Source organism: Mytilus trossulus, chromosome 8 (genome assembly GCF_036588685.1).
Source record: "Mytilus trossulus isolate FHL-02 chromosome 8, PNRI_Mtr1.1.1.hap1, whole genome shotgun sequence".
In the NCBI taxonomy this organism is placed as follows: Eukaryota; Metazoa; Mollusca; class Bivalvia; order Mytilida; family Mytilidae; genus Mytilus; species Mytilus trossulus.
In genome coordinates, this window is record NC_086380.1 from 47,160,961 (window position 1) to 47,179,123 (window position 18,163).

Genomic DNA, 18,163 nt, shown 5'->3' on the forward strand with positions numbered 1-18,163 from the left:
GCCAGACAACGGACGCCAGACAACGGACGCCAGACAACGGACGCCAAGTGGTGAGAAAAGCTCACTTGGCCCTTTGGGCCAGGTGAGCTAAAAATAAATTGGTAAAAATCATCTTTCAAGGGCAATATGTCCTTTAAACATGAGTAAAGGCTCTCAAGAGCCTGTGTGGATCACCTGTATTTAAACCCATGCTTTGTAAATCATGTGAAATAAGGTTAAAACATAATGAATAGTATTAGATATTATCAGATACTATCATGATACCAAGATAATTACCAAACATTTCCTTAAAATAACCAAATCAGGGACAGAAACCCAACAACTGATTGTCAAATTTGTGGGCAGATAGATCTTAATCTGATGAACAATTTTACCCCATGTCAGATTTGCTCTTAATGCTTTGGTTTTAGAGATATAAGCCAAAATAAACATTTTATTCCTATGTTCTATTTTTAGCCATGGCGGCCATCTTGGTAAGTTGGCTGGGTCACCCGACAATTTTTTTTTAAACTAGATACCCCAATGATGATTGTTGCCAAGTTTGGTTTAATTTGGCCCAGTAGTTTCAGAGGAGAAGATATTTGTAAAAGTTAACGACAACAGACGACGGACGCCAAGTGATGAGAAAAGCTTAAAATATTACTTTGCAATAATTTGTATGAATTTGAGTACAATAGAAAAAGCACTCTTATGATAAGCTGCACACCAATCTGCATTTAATTGTTTATTCAATGAATGTCCTTACACCTGGACAACTGATAAAACTTCTTCACACTTAGTTTTAGCCTTAAGGTTATGGAAAATTCATACATAAATAACTCTACCTCTTTTGCAAACTGGGGAAGGGTAAAACATGCCCTATGGACTTCAGTGTTATAATACTTTAAATTCCTTTCTTTTATTTCAGCATCTGTATAAGTCATTAAGGGCTCCCTAAAACATGTATCCTGTTGAGAGAAAAAAAACAGGTATCATAAACATTATTACCCCTGAATATACCTATTATCCTGTAAAAAATATTGCTTGTTAAAAGGTTTCTTTTTTTAATTGGTTTATTGACAAAAATACATGTTTCAATGGTTATGATGCTATTACAAAAAATGAAGTACTATCTGAAAATACAAGAAACATGAATATAGGTGTCCCTTTTTGCCAATTCTATAAATGAACCATTGAAAAAAATTACAAATAAATTATATAATAACTAATAATAAAATAAAAAAAAAAAGACTTATCAATAGACTGATAGACTAAGTGTACTGGTAAGTAGTCTGGATTGAGGGAGAATTTCTATAACTGAAATATTTACTTCCTTTACTTATTCTATTATCTGGAGCCAGTGTTTTCAGCATGCCCTGTACAATGTTTTCTTTAATATATTGTATAATATACCATTTGCTTAATGAGCACATTTTCTTTCAATTAGGTCATTAATACAACACTAGATGCACCAATTCATTCACAAACAAATAAAAGTCTGAAAGTGATTTGGTCAAGTTTATACATCAATAAAATCTTTATAAATCTTTGAAATTGAAGACAAGGAATTAAATATCACCAGTCATTATCCATCATATGTAAATTGTATATAAATAAAATTAACGGTACCAATTTTCTTGCACCAGATCTGATTTCGACAATACATGTCTCTTTAGTGATGCTCGTGGCCAAAATTTTTGAAATCCAAAGCTTATATAAAAGATGAAGAGCCAAAAGGTCCAAAAAGTATAGCCAAATCAGTGAAAGGAATCAGAGCTTTGCATGAGGGAGATACATTCCTTAATTCATAATAATTTCTATTATTTTTTAACAGCAAATTTTAATAACACAAAAAATTTGTATTTTCATGCCAGTACCGAAGTACTGGCTACTGGGCTGGTGATACCCTCGGGGACTAATAGTCCACCAGCAGAGGCATCGACCCAGTGGTAGTAATAAAATTAACAGGAAACCAATTTTCTTGCACCAGATGCACATTTCGACAATACATGTCTCTTCAGTGATGCTCGTGGCCAAAATTTTTGAAATCCAAAGCTTATATAAAAGATGAAGAGCTATAATCCAAAAGGTTCAAAAAGTATAGCCAAATATAGTATATTTGTGGCATTGAATTGGCTTAGAGTATGAAAATAGTTTTTGTTTAACACAAAAAAATGTACTCCATTCAACTTGTTATCTGATAAATAATAAACTACACTTAGAGGCTCTTAAGAGAGGTGTGAGCTGGAGTTGCTCACCTGTATCTACTGCGGTTTTTGAAATCTTGTAAAATAAGGTCAAAATCATAATAAATAGTATTATTTACCCCAATAATGAACGAGACAAAGTTTGGCTTAATTTGGCTTGGTAGATAAGTTAAAAGTAGGTCATTCCATTGCAGTCTAACAATAGTTACTAAAGACCTCTTATCATGATCTTAATTAAGTTTCAAGTAGTAACCATTTGAAATTGTTTAATTTACAATTTTCCCGTAGACTTCTATAGTAAACCCCTATGCTCTATTTCTAGCCATGGCATCCATGTTTGTTGAATGGAAGGGTCATCACACACATTTTTCAATCAAGATACCTTACTGAAAAGTCTGGCTAACATAAAAAAAAAGATGTGGTATGATTGCCAATGAGACAACTTTCCACAAAAGACCAAAATGACACAAACATTAACAACTATAGGTGACTGTTCTGCCTTCAATAATGAACAAAGCCCATACCGCATAGTCAGCTATAAAAGGCCCAGATAAGACAATGTAAAACAATTCAAACGAGAAAACTAACGGCCTTATTTGTGTAAAAAAATTAATGAAAAAACAAATATGTAACACATAAACAAACGACAACCACTGAATTACAGGCTCTTGACTTGGGACAGGCACATACATAAACAATGTGGTGAAGTTAAACATGTTAGCAGGATCCCAACCCTCCCCCTAACCTAGGACAGTGGTATAACAGTACAACGTAAGAGCGAACTATAAAAATCAGTTAAAAATGGCTTAACTCAACAGATGGACAAAAATACAAGTGGACGTGGTCGGGTACTTGTACATCCCAACACAAAAAGACACAATGAATAGATCTGAGCGTACTCGCCATTAACTGAGAGCTAGTTAAAAGCCACTAACAACTAAAAAAAAATCATGCATTTAAGACTTAACTATCATTCCTTACACATCCAAGTTTTATTCTATTTGGCCAAGTGGATGAAGTTGAGATGATTTTTGTAAAAGATTGCAACTAAGGCTGTCAAGAGCTCACAGGAGCTCTCAAGAGCCTATGTTGATTACCTAACTTTACTGTGGTTTCCGAAATCATTTAAATAACGTTAAAATTATAATAAATAGTATTGGAAAAAATAGAATCCAAATGTCATTTTCTTATTACAATGCCTTTTACAAATATAATAGGTTTCTGACACAGAATAACTGAACAATTGAAGATTTCTTCTTGAAACTTAAAAAAAAATTGAAATTTGAAAAAAAATAAACAAGTAAACTGCGAGCTACTGCTCACTGATAATACCCCTGCCGCAAGTGGATAATATTAATAGTGTAAAAATATGCAAGTGTTCGGTAAACAGAAAGTTGACGAGTGATCAATCTGAAAACGCATCACACGGTATAGCTGACTTAGATAAACCCTGAAACCAAATTACAGAAATCCTTGTATTGTAGTTCCTGAGAAAAATGTGACGAAAATTTTCAACTTGGCTATCATGTGTTAAATCATACAAGTGTTCGGTTAACAGGAAGTTGTCAAGTGATCAATCTGAAAACGCATCACACGGTATAGCTGACTTAGATAAACCCTGAAACCAAATTTCAGAAATCCTTGTATTGTAGGTCCTGAGAAAATTGTGACGAAAGTTTCATGGGACGGACTGACTGACGGACGGATGGACGGACGGACAAACGGACGGACAGACTGACGGACAGACAGAGGTTAAACAGTATACCCCCCCTTTTTAAAGCAGGGGTATAAAAATATGAACCCCTTATAAAGAATTGGAAATAAATCCCAAACTCAATCCCAGCCTTTCCTTTGTAGTATGGAACCTTGTAGTACAATTTCAGAGGGATCCATACACTTAAACACAAGTTATTATCTGGAAACCAGATAAATGCTTGTTTTGGGCCCTTTTTGGCCCCTTATTCCTGCATGTTTGGGTCATTTACCTAAAATTCAATCCCAGCCTTCCCTTAATAATATGGAAACAGACTAACTTATGGTACAATGTCAGATATATTCATACACCAATACACAAGTAATTGTCTCAGGGAACTACAAAAATGCTTGTTTTTGGCCCCTTTTTAGCCCTTAATTTCTAATCTGTAGGCACCATAACCCCCAAAATGAATCCAAACTTTCTACTGTGGTATTAAACATACCGGTAATTGAAATAATTATACACAAGTAATTATCCTGAAACTAGAAAAATGCTTTTTTTGTGCCCTAATTCTTAACCATTGGGACCATCATTCCCAAAATCAATTCCAACCTTCCTTTTGTGATATTGAATGTTCCTAAAAAAATCATCTTCGCTAGCCAAGGGTAACGATTCACTCCCGTTCTCTCCACCCTTGTCGGATTGAGTTGAAATTTCGGAGATACAAGGTAAGGATATTTATTGGTTGCAGTTGAAACTCACTGCATCCAATCAAAAAGCGCCTATAGTATGATCACGTGTAAATGTAGAAAGTGTTTGTAAACAATTGCCACATGTTTATTGTGCAACAAGTCTTTACATCCCTAAACATACGACTATATTCAATGACATCTTGAATGTTTTTAATCAACTAATAGAAGTTCCTGTGTATGTTTCATGCACAAATGCATTTCTGGCTTTACCAAGTGTGTAGAATCTAGATGCTTCTGTGTTTTTACCTCCAAGTTGAAGAGTTCAAGTGCTACGATTGGTCAAGAACAATGTATTCAGAATGGGCGTTACTTTAATCTGCCTAAAGGTGGTGCAACATTATTTTCACAAATGTTGGCTCAATCTGCCACAGGTGGAGAGAACGGGAGTTGATTGTTAGCCTTGGCTAGCGAAGATGAAAAAAAATCATAGAGATCCTATTCACTTAAACTAAATCTATTGTCTGGAAACCAAATGTGTCCTGCATCAGGGTCATAATAACAGATTAAGCATGAAGCAGAATTTTCTTGTGAAATTCTACTTCTAACTTACAGGATTGCTGCTACAAAGAATGAATCCAATATGGCCACCTGTATATGTTGGTACGAGTGTTAATCCATAATCAGCTTTTGGAAATACCTTCCTTGATACTTTCATTAACTTTTCAATGAATGGTAGATCTAAATACAAGTTTTCAGCTGAAAATATACCAAGGAATTAGTTTATAAACTGTGTTTAAAATTTGTATGTTTACTATGATCCTAAACAGATTGCAATACCAAGCAATTTGTTGATGTTTTGGGATTTTTCATATCAACTTTGCAATGTTCAGAAAGTGTATGTATCTACAATGAAATTTTTATTATGTTCCTGCAACTCATTTTTCTTCTTAATCAACTTCCTTTTTGTTTTGAAAGGCCATTTAATAAGAGAAACCAAAAAAATAAATAGAACATAAACTTTTTTGGGTGAATTGATATAGTGAATGAATAATTTTCTTCAGCAGCAAATTAGGATTAAATTTTGTCAAAATATGTTAGGAAACATCACTGATGAATTATTTACTTGCAAGTGAATATTGGGACCTCATTGAATCCATATTTATGCCCTTCAATTGAACCACTAAGCTGGAGATTGGTTACACACATATTCAGCTATTATTGTGAACCCAATTGTACCTTTCCATAGATTCACCTGATAGGTAACCTATTCATTTAAGCTTTTGGCAGTTCTATTGTCCCATTGAAAAAATACAACAGGTATTGTTCACTGTGTAGTTATTTATTATTATTATTATACAGTATTTATAACAGCGCATCATATAAAACTAAAATTACTCTAAGCGCTTTACAACATATATCAATTCACATATATAAGTATTTACAATAAAATATGAAAGCCCTTGTTAAAAATTCTAAAACAAACAGATTTTAGAAATATAGCACTGATAAACATAAAGATTTATATAAACTTTTATCACAGATAAATGTCTCGCCTTTTTGTGATTTTGATAATGCAAATGTTGAAATTAAAATAGCAATACTTTCACATGTAAGTAATGCAAATATTCAAAGTCGATGAACCATGACTGAAGGTACAGTCATGGCTAAACAATCTCCATGGAATTAGATGTGCCAATGCTTATATAACTGCATACCACATACCATAGACTTATTATAAGTCATTACCTTTAAACATGCCTAAACACAAACATTAACTTGTAAACTATGAAAATGTTTCAAAGTCAATGAACCATGATCAGGAGTGGGGCTATATAATCTCCATGGAAACGATACTTTCTAATGCCAATACATTTGTATACTTAATATTAGCACATCATCTTAAACCATTCTAATCACAAACTAATATATGTAGACTAAGCAAAAGATTCAAAGGTAATAGACCATGACTGAGGGGGCGACGCCAAATATTCTCCATTGAAATGAGATGTTCTCATGCTTAAACAACTGAACACCAATTAACATTGGCCTACCACTAATGGTTCCCCTTGAAATGACCTAATACCACAAAGTAATATATGTTAACTTAGCAAAATTTTCAAAGCCTATAGACCGTGACTAAGGGGGAGGAGCCAGATAATCTCCATGGAAATAAGATATGTCAATGCTTATACAACTGCATACCAAATATCATTGAACTACCACTAGTGGTTTCCCATAAATAGACCTAATGACAAACTAATACATGTAAACTATGAAAAGTTTCAAAGTCATTAGACCTTGACTGAGGGGGGGGGGGGGGGGGGGGGGGGCAAATAATCTCCATGGTAATGAGATGTGCCAATGATAATACAACTGCATACCAAATATCAATGACCTACCACTAGTGGTTCACCATGAACTAGATCTAATCACAAACTAATACATTGTTGACGCCGTCAATGGAAACAGCATACCTATGTCTCGCTTATTGACTACGTCAAGGCGAGACAATAAAATGGGCATGATAAAATTAAGGAGATATTGAATCAGTACCAATAAAAATAAGTTAAAATTTCAAAATATTTGCAAAAATAACCAATAAAGTATGTTAAAACTTCAAAATATTTGCAAAAATAACCAATAAAACTAATTTAAAAATATTAAAATTGAAAATGACCCAGCTTAGCCTTGTTCTCCAATTTCATATGTGATAGCTGTCAGTTTAAACTATTAAGACCAAACAAACCAGAAATAGGAAAATTGGACTGAAATAAAAATTGAACGAATGAATCTATTTGGCAGCGTACATCAACAGAATGTAAAGAGTTGACTATTCAGGTTACTGAGCAAGTATATACAACAACAAGAGTGCACACACTGAAATGTCTCGCCTTCTTAACTAATCATTGATATTATGTTGATAGTCGTAAGTATAAAGCTTTATTACAACTGTCACATAAACTTAAAATTAACCAAGATAGCTAAACAAAGACCAATGAACCATGAAAATGAGGTCAAGGTCAGATGAACCATGCCAGGCAGACATGCACAGCTAACAATGCTTTCACACATTAAATATAGTTGACCTATTACTTATAGTTTAAGAAAAATAGACCAAAACACAAAAACTTAACACTGTGCAATGAACCGTGAAATTAAGGTCATGGTCAAATAAAACGTGCTGGACTGTCATATAGATCATAAAATATTTCCATACACCAAATATAGTTGACCTTCGGCATATAATATTAGATTAAAAGACCAAAACTCAAAAACTTAACTATAACCACTGAACCATGAAAATAAGGTCACGGTCAAATGACACCTGCCAGTTGGACATGTACACCTTACAAGCATTCCATACAACAAATATAGTAGACCTATTGCATAAAGTATAAGAGAAACAGACCAAAACACAAAAACTTAACTATAACCACTGAACCATGAAAATGAGGTCAAGGTCAGGTGACACCTGCCAGTTGGACATGTACACCTTACAGTCCTTCCATAAGCCGAATATACTAGCCCTATTGCTTATAGTATCTGAGATATGGACTTGACCACCAAAACTTAACCTTGTTCACTGATCCATGAAATGAGGTCGAGGTCAAGTGAAAACTGTCTGACGGGTATGAGGACCTTACAAGGTACGCACATACCAAATATAATAATCCTATTACTTATAATAAGAGAGAATTCAACATTACAAAAAATCTGAACTTTTTTTTCAAGTGGTCACTGAACCATGAAAATGAGGTCAAGGACATTGCACATGTGACTGACGAAAACTTCGTAACATGAGGCATCTATATACAAAGTATGAAGCATCCAGGTCTTCCAGCTTCTAAAATATAAAGCTTTTAAGGGATCACTATCCCTATGTCGAGCTTTCTGCAACAAAAGTTGCAGGCTCGACAAAAACTTGTCTGCTCGTAATTTTCCGTGAACAGGAATTGACCAAAAAGTGTCAGTGATTTGATCGATCACATGCGGAGAATCAACCTCCATGCCAGATATTAAACCAATTAACCAGTTATCGAAAGATTGGCGGTAACACAGATGAAACCTTTGAAGTGACAAGGTTGTTATTCCATTTAAATATTACTTCCATATTGAAACTCAGCATTTTTTTTCATTTGTAAAGGGGCATAACTCTAGAACAGTAAAAGTGATGATGCAAAAGTTTATACTGTGTATAATTTTCTTAATTGCATGGTGGAGGCAAACTAAATTTAGAGAACAGGAACCAATTTTTTTATGTACATACAGTCAAGCGTAAACTTTATACCTCCTCAACCACGTTCAGGGCATTATAAAAAAATCGAGTTTGATTTCTTTAAACTGTCAGTCCTCTGTTTTTATTCTATTAAGGTTGTAATTTCCTCAAGACATTTATTTTCTTCCATGGATAACAAAAGAAGATGTCAGTGACAGCAAACCTGTTATTAGTGTCCTGGCATTCTTCAATAGAACAAGGACCATAACTCCTGAACAGTATAAGTGACAATCATCAATACTGAACTTGACTTCCATTTTGTCATCAGTTACAACTATGACAACATATTTAAAATATTAGAATAATAAATTAATAAATTATAAATTATAATAAAACATCAAGTTTGTACCAATAATGTACTGTATAGCGGGTTATTTTCGCGGGGTGTTTATTTTCGCGGATAAATGAAAATCGCGAAAATAAATTCCGCAAAATTTTATGCATAAGTTCGGTACTTTCTCAAAGCTAAAGTGAGAACGATATTTTTTTTCCAGTCGGCAGGTCAATAACGGAATATTTTAGTTTAACATTATGAATGCCAAAGGGCATTGTACCTACATGTATTTTATAAAATGACGTCGTGAGTTTCTTTTTCACACATATAAAAATGTCAGTTGTTCATTAAAGTCCAAAGATGAAATTAAATAGTGTCAAATAATTTAAGTTTGTAAAGTACTTTGTCAGGTATTTCACCCTTATTAATTAGTGTCAAATTACATAAGAGAAGTATATTTCTATTGATAATTTTATAACCTAATTAGTACATCAAAGTTTTAACACCTGTGACAAATATCGATCTTTGGGGCGTATTGCATTTCCGCTAATTTTTCAAAGTCCCAATACTACGTTTCCGCAAATTTAAAATATACGTTTCCGCAATTTGTATTTATTACTTTTCAGCAAATTTACCTGGTAAATTATAAAGATTTGAATTTACTTTTTCTTTTTAACAAAGAAAATGTTCTGATCTCATTATTGCTACAATTTACTAGATATAACTACCGACTCGGGTAAGGATAAGTTAAACTTCATTGAGAAATCTTTGGTTCGGCTTACTTGCCAACTGACATGATTGAAGAATGCTTTGTTGAATGAATTGCCGATGCTCCATCTGACGATAAATGCATGGGGTCTGCCAATTATATATTGGAATTTTATATAGATGGCAATTGCGATTTCCACCAACCATTTGGGCATCATTCCTGACCCCGAGGAAAAGAGAACAACGAATGGTGTCGAGTCTTTTCGTGTCTACCTGAACGAGCAGTTTCACGCTAGCCATCCTACCATATTTGTCTTTGTCGATGTGTTATTGAAACTGAAGACAACATCTTACATAAAGATGAGAACTTTAACTGTAGAAAAGGAGAAGTTGGACTTCCTTCCTGAACAAAATACAAAATTTGTAAACGGTGAATGTGCTACTATGGACATTGTACGACGTGTTGGCTTCAAATATTCTGCCAGAACTGACTTATGAACTCATATCAAGATATTTTTGAACATATTACGTTTTCATACATTTTAATGTTGTATTTCACTTACATGTTACAGGGACTAAACTTAACTGTTTTTCTCTAGGGGCCAGCTGGGCCCCTAAGATATTTTTTTCAGGGGCCCGCTTAAAATTTTAGGAGCCCACTAATTTTTATACTAAAATAAAACAAAACTGAAAATTACTTAGTATATACTTACTAACAGTGTTCCAGCTTAAATCTCAGGGCAGAAGGGTGCTAGTTTTCTGAAAGGGCACTTTAGCGTAATAACCGGGATTGTAAGGATACTTTGTACAAGTTACCTTGAATATTGGTAGCTATAGGCTCAGCTGGAGAACATTGTATTTAAACCTTATTCAGAAATTAATATGTTCTTGATGTTGGTTCCAGTCAGATTTTTTTTTTATCAAATTATCATACCATGAAGCAAAGCAAATCATTTTGATGTTTATGTTAACAAACTTGTACATATGTTAAGTGCTCCCACGTAAGGAGGATCATTCATACAAGAAGTAAAACAGGAAGTAGTCTTCATATATGTTCAAATACAAACTTATTTGATTCTTCTTTAAATGTATGTTCATGGTATCACTATGAAACAAAACAGTTTTTGTAATGAAGCCTTATTGTGAAATCCTACTTGTAGTCTGAAAATGTTTTCTATGGTAACCATTATAATATTTGAATTATTGCCACCAGAAATGCATCATAAGATTTGACTAATAGTGTTGATCAAAATATATTTTTCAATATGTTTTTAATGAAGATTGGATATCAAACTAGATATTGGGATTTTTATTTACGAGATTTTAAATTTCGTTTTTTATTAAATATTTTTGTAAAAAGCGATTCAGGGACAAGTTACCGTCTAACACAGGCTTGTAATGAATCGCAGGACAATAAGAAAACATCCCTTTCACGATGCTTATTGAACAGTAAAATAGAAAACACTGTTCAATAATGAAATTATCATAGAAAACATGCGGAAAGAAGAAGGTATATATATGCAACATCGTGACTCCGGATTGAAAACATAGCTATTCGACTGGGTTCAGTTATTAGAAATAACCTACTGGTTTTCGGAAATACTCTATATTATCGCTTTGATAAGACAAACAGGTTTCCTTTTGAGAACAGTCTTTGATAATATTTCGGGGGAAGGGTACAAATGGGATTTACTTCAATTTTTTTACAGTCGCCAGCTGGGCGACCATGTTGACTAAATATATTCGCCCAGCCGAAAATCTGGTCGCCTCGGGCGCCCAGGCGAGCGTAAAGTTTAGTCCCTGTGTTATGATGACCTCTAACTTAATACATATTTATTTTTTAGTATAGCTTTGCTGTCGATCAATAGGTATTCCTTAATTATTTGCGGAATAGTTCCTTTTTTTCCGGAAACGTCATATTTTTTTCGCGGAAAAGTAATGCCAATTTGCGTAAACGTAAAACGCCGGATCTTTGTTACCTGTATTCTGAGGATTAACTGCATCAGTAATTAATACATCAGAGGTCATTCAGGTAACAAAAAATAATTAACTATAACAATAGACACTTATTTGATTTAATAACAATAAAGAAACTCACTTATAATTATATTTTTTTAGGAGAATTTCTTCCTCCTCAGATCTTGAAGACGAACTTCCGCTATCAAAAATGTCACGAGACAAGTAAATCAAAGATATATCTGTAAATATTGGACTATTCAAGACATGTGTTTTAACTAAAATATTGTTTCCAATTACCAAATGTTTTTATTTTTACTATTAAAATCATCATTTCTTTTTTTAATTTCTTGTATTTATACAGAACTACAACACAGATGTTTCAAATGTTTTCTTCCTGTCAATTTGTACAACTTTTTTTTAACTGCAATGATTTTAGGTACCGCCAAAATATTTTATTGGTAATTATAAATCCGCCAAAATTTTTCGTATACCTTGTTGCCCCTCAATCACGAAAATTTACACCCGCGAAAAAACCCGCTATACAGTATTTGAATTGTATTGAAACTTTTTGTTTTCCAAACAATTTCACAGAAAAAAAATGTCTTTTACAGGCAGTTTAACACAGCTTGCGTGTACGTCTGTACGATCCATAGCATAAATTGTTAATTGATGCCATGATAATAAGTGACATTATCTAATCAAAATGAATGTTACAAACGTTGGTGCATTAGAATGCTAGACTTAAATCAATTTCAACCTTACCTTGGCAGCAAATAATACCAAAATTTGGATTTAAGGCATTTTTCATGTTATAATAGTAATCTTCTTCATAAAGTCCTACTGCAGGCCCTGTAAGAACAATGGATTATTAGTGGCTACAACAATCTTCTCTACAGTAAATATACTTTCAGGAATTGGTGCATCTTTCCTTTGATTTTACTTATTAGTTATTAATTTGTTAATATTATGGACAGGACTTGATACTAAAAAATGTTAGGCAATTTTGTCATGTATCGGTGCAGTAATGTCTCTTGGTTATGTTCATATGTATTAATTTATCAATTAAATGCAAACAACATGTACACTTAAAGTAGTTTAACTGGCTTATTAATTTTGTTCCATATATTCTCAACCGAAAATTCATTTTGTTAAAGACAAATTGTTGATAATTTAATTATTTGATACTGACTTCCTCCCTCAAATATCAGTTGCATGGCCCTAGTAGGCTAGCATGATATTCTTGCCGATAAATCTAGTATCAAAAACAACAATGCCATTATTCTGTATGTATCTTTGCTTCAATTACAGGGATTTGTAACCATAAATATTATAATCCCATATAACTGATATTTTCTGATCAATGAGTTTTCTTTGTAAATCATAAAATTTGTAGCAGAAATTTAGTTGGATGTAATAATCATAATAATCAGAACAAGAGGCTGTCAGATCAACAGCAAACTGGATTTATTAATATTTATTTGTGTCCTGGCATTTTTGAATATCACAATACCTAATATCTGATGAACGGTGAAAGTGAAAATCATTTGGTTGAATTGTTCATGAGTACATAACAACATGAGTTACATGACTGTTATCACAATTTTTCAATCTTTCAAAAACCATAACTCCTGAACAGAAAAAAACGAAAATTGCAATCATTGAACTTGACACTCCATTTTGTCATCAGTAACAACATATTTGAATTTTAAAAGCTTTAGTTGAGTTAATACAAAAACACAACTGGAAACACCATTTTTCAATCTTTCAAGAACCATTAATTCCAGAACTGTATACCGGTAAGGTGATTGTGCGGTAGGGTAATTTAGTATTTTAGTTAAATTTTAGACGGGTTCTGTCTTAAATGTAAATGGCTGCATTCGTGCTCATTCATAATATTGAAATGTAAGTTGTATTTGATGATAATACATAACATATATAAAGGTTGAGGATGAACACGGATAAGGCCACTTTCATTTTTGACAAAAAACATCTGAAAAGTGACATGTTTTGCATATTTGATAGATTTTTCTTATTTAAGCTTGAAATTTGAAGCGTTTTTAATGACTAAATCGGTTAAAATCTTTCACATAAACTTATTCAATCAATTGAAATAAACACTTAATTGTTTAAAAGTGTACAAAATCTTTCGTTAGATGAACCTGAATTTTGGCCCTTCTCCTTTTAATTTTGGACCCTTTGGACCTCATGTGGACGAATTTAAAAACTGTGACCAAATTCCAAAAACATAACACACGGTTAGATTCAGCAGATTTAAGAACCCCAAGAATTCAAGAATAAAACCGCATTGAAATTAGTCAAAAAGTAATTAAGCTATTTATACAAATTATTATAAAATTATTGTTTATGCCACTGCTGGTGAGGGTTTCATCCCCGAGGGTATCACCAGCTCAGTTGTCTACACTCCAGTGTTGATGAATATCAATAATGTGGTCATTTTTATAAATTTCCTGTTTACAAAAGTTTAAATTTTTTGAAAAACTAAGGATTTTCTTATCGGATACCTTATAGATTACCTTAGCCGTATTTGGCACAACTTTTGGGAATTCTGGATCCTCAATGCTATTCAACTTTGTACTTGTTTGTCTTTATAAATATTTTGATACGTGCATTGACTGATGAGTCTTATGTAGACAAAACGCACGTCAGGCGTACTAAATTATAATCCTGGTATATTTTAAAACTATTGGCCCCTAATTCCTAAACAAAATGGGCCATAACCCCCAAATTTATTCCCAACCTTTCTATTTTGAACCTTGTTGTACAATTTCAGAAAGATCCATACACACATTAGTTATTGTCTTGAAACTATAAAAATACTTATTTTGACCCCTTTTGGGCCCCTTGCTAAACTGCTGGAACCAAAACCCCCAAAATTAAGCACAACTTTCCTTTAAAAGTTATAAACGTTATGTTATGATTTTATTGATTTCTATTAACTAATACTAAAGTTATTATCCGGGAACCATCCGTCTTCGGATGACACTGGCAATGAGATACCAATATACGATATAATTTTTGTGGTTGTATAATAAGCATTTCGTTCTTATGCAGTACTGTTACCACAATGCCCCCAAGCTAGGGGAGGGTTGGGATCGGCTGACATATTCAACCCTGCCATATTCTGTATGTTTGTTCCAGTCTGAAATCAGAAGACTGTTATTTAGTAATTGCTGTTTTTGATGCGTTACATATTTGTTTTCTGTTCATTTTTTGTTCATTATTTGGATAAAGGCAACAGCTAGGGTAAAGTCAAAATGAATGGTCCAAATTTATTTTTTTGGCCAAATTTCAACATTGTTTTAGTGCATTTCATATTGTTGTATTTTAATACAGTTGTATGTACATTAAAGTTATTCAAAAAAGAATAAAGAAATAAAAAAGTTCTGAAACTTTAATTGAAATAAACCAATAAAACAAATTTAAATCAAATATACCTTTTAGGAATATGATTTTAGATAAAAGACTATCATATATTTTTATTTTTTTTACCCCAATTGATTGTAGAGAATCACGCATTCCTTTTTATGCAAAGATTAACAATCTAATCTTTCATTATAATTTTTTTGTTTTGTTTTTGGCTATTTTTTGTATCAATTCATTTTAAGTTGATTAAAAAAGTTTTGATTAAAAAATTATTCATCATTCTATTAAATAACAGAAGCTGCTAGGCTTCTCAGGTTGAATATGAATATTTTATTCCTACTGGCTGTAGACGACCTTTTTTACAGGTAAAAAATACAGGTAAAAATATATCAATCAGAAATGGATTTGTCCTGTGCTCAGTGAGCCATGTACTACAAAACCCAATGATATACTTGAATCGCAGGTCTCTTTTTATTCTAAGTCTGTAAGATGACACGGCTTATAATACCCTATGACCTAACCTGCTGACTCAGCATTTTCAAAACGCGACACCTGTTCTTTAGTTGTGGACATTAATAGCAATGTTGAGTTCTTATTCAGATTCCATGTCTGAACCGGACAGTCCCCTCAATTTAAATAGTGACGAGGAGGCAGATATCATATATCTTTTCGCTTCAGGTGAAGAAAGCTTTTCAGGTTTATCAGCACTGTGTTTAACAACAGGTGAGAAGTTTGTTGACATAACAACTACTGACCCTAAAGAGTCAAATGGTCCGTATAAAGATCAAGGTAAAAACCGTAAAGGAAAGGCCCCACTTAAAAAGAGCAGAGATAACTCTGTGTGCGATTCCTTACCATCAACTAGTAAAGCTAGTAAAACCAGATGCTCCGCAGGGCGTAGCTTTATACGACCGCAGAGGTTGAACCCTGAACGGTTGGGGCAAGTATGGACACAACATTCAAGCTGGATTCAGCTCTAAATTTGGATTGTGATTAAATAGTTGACATAGCATAGGTTTCTGACACAGAATGAATGTGTTCTAATGAAATTAAAACTTTTGTTTTCTCTTAGAGCAATTCACTATGCTGTTGAATATTATTCCTCTCAAAAAAAATGTTTGAAGAAATTTTCTTTTTATTTATGAAATTTCAAACGAGAAAATTGAACCCAATTTTTTTAATCACATCCCCCTTTCCCTTATTCCAAAACTAATCTCAATTAAAATTTCTAATGGAGTTTGCAACAATTACTACTCATTTAAATACATCATAAAATATTAAGATGTAAAAAAAACTGCTTGTTATCACTGAATGGTAAAGATTATTTTAATTTATCAGTTGGTAGTAAAAAGTGAATATACATTGTATATTGTATATATAACAAAGATTTAAGTTGATTCTGGACAAAGAAAGATAACTCCAAATAAAAAAAAATCTTACAATTAGATATTTCTTGCTTACTATTCTGGACAAAGAAAGATAACTCTAATTAAAAACAAAATTGCTATTTCACAATATTTTGCAATAAGATATTTCTTGCCATTGCGCAATACTGTGCAATTGAAAAGACTTGCTATTGCACAAATCTTAATATAATAATTTTAGATCCTGATTTGGACCAACTTGAAAACTGGGCCCAGAATCAAAAATCTAATTTGGATTCAGCATATCAAAGAACCCTAAGATTTCAATTTTTGTTAAAATAAAACTAAGTTTAATTTTGGACCCTTTGGACTTTAATGTAGACCAATTTGAAAACAAGACCAAAAATGAGGAATCTACATACACAGTTAGATTTGGCATATCAAAGAACCCCATTTATTCAATTTTTGATGAAATCAAACAAAGTTTAATTTTGGACCCCGATTTGGACCAACTTGAAAACTGGGCCGATAATCAAGAATCTAAGTACATTTTTAGATTCAGCATATCAAAGAACCCAACCGATTAATTTTTTGTCAAAATCAAACGAAGTTTAATTTTGGACCCTTTGGACCTTAATGTAGACCAATTTGAAAACGGGACCAAAAGTTAAAAATCTACATACACAGTTAGATTCGGCATATCAAAGAACCCCAATTATTCAATTTTGATGAAATCAAACAAAGTTTAATTTTGGACACTTTGGGCCCCTTATTCCTAAACTGTTGGGACCAAAACTCCCAAAATCATTACCAACCTTCCTTTTATGGTCATAAACCTTGTGTTTAAATTTCATAGATTTCTATTTACTTATACTAAAGTTATGGTGCGAAAACCAAGAAAAATGCTTATTTGGGTCCCTTTTTGGCCCCTAATTCCTAAACTGTTGGGACCTAAACTCCCAAAATCAATACCAACCTTCCTTTTGTGGTCATAAACCTTGTGCTTAAATTTCATAATTTTCTATTTACTTAAACTAAAGTTATTGTGCGAAAACCAAGAATAATGCTTATTTGGGCCCTTTTTTGGCCCCCAATTCCTACACTATTGAAACTAAAACTCCCAAAATCAATCCCAACCTTTCTTTTGTGGTCATAAACCTTGTGTCAAAATTTCATAACTTTCTATTAACTTAAGCTAAAGTTATAGTGCGAAAACCAAGAAAATGCTTATTTGGGCCCTTTTTGGCCCCTAATTCCTAAAATGTTGGGACCAAAACTCCCAAAATCAATACCAACCTTCCTTTTGTGGTCATAAACCTTGTGATAAAATTTTATAGATTTATATTCACTTTTACTAAAGTTAGAGTGCGAAAACTAAAAGTATTCGGACGACGACGACAACGACGACGCAGACGACGACGCCAACGTGATAGCAATATACGACGAAAATTTTTTCAAAATTTGCGGTCGTATAAAAAACTGTTCCACCGACGTAAGGCAGACAGAGTTTATGAATTCATATAATCTTCTGGAAGATTTCTTAGACAATAGGGCAAATTCAGACAATGTAAATATACGATCATATGAGTCCCAAACAATATAGTGCACCGCATGATGACCAGGA

The 18,163-nt window shown here is 33.0% G+C and overlaps 1 protein-coding gene across 2 annotated transcripts in view; it reads right to left on the reverse strand.

Moving 5' to 3' along the window:
• LOC134681046 (spermidine synthase-like) overlaps nt 1-18,163 on the reverse strand; it is a 55,650-nt gene that overhangs the window by 9,840 nt on the left and 27,647 nt on the right. The window contains exons 5-7 of one of the 2 annotated variants that reach the window (XM_063540435.1): nt 12,554-12,640; nt 5,185-5,330; nt 825-947 (exon numbers count right to left, since the gene is read on the reverse strand). In XM_063540435.1, the coding sequence (XP_063396505.1) occupies nt 825-947; nt 5,185-5,330; nt 12,554-12,640 (356 nt within the window). The remainder of the gene's footprint in view (nt 1-824; nt 948-5,184; nt 5,331-12,553; nt 12,641-18,163) is intronic. The other variant, XM_063540436.1, reaches the window with a different exon arrangement.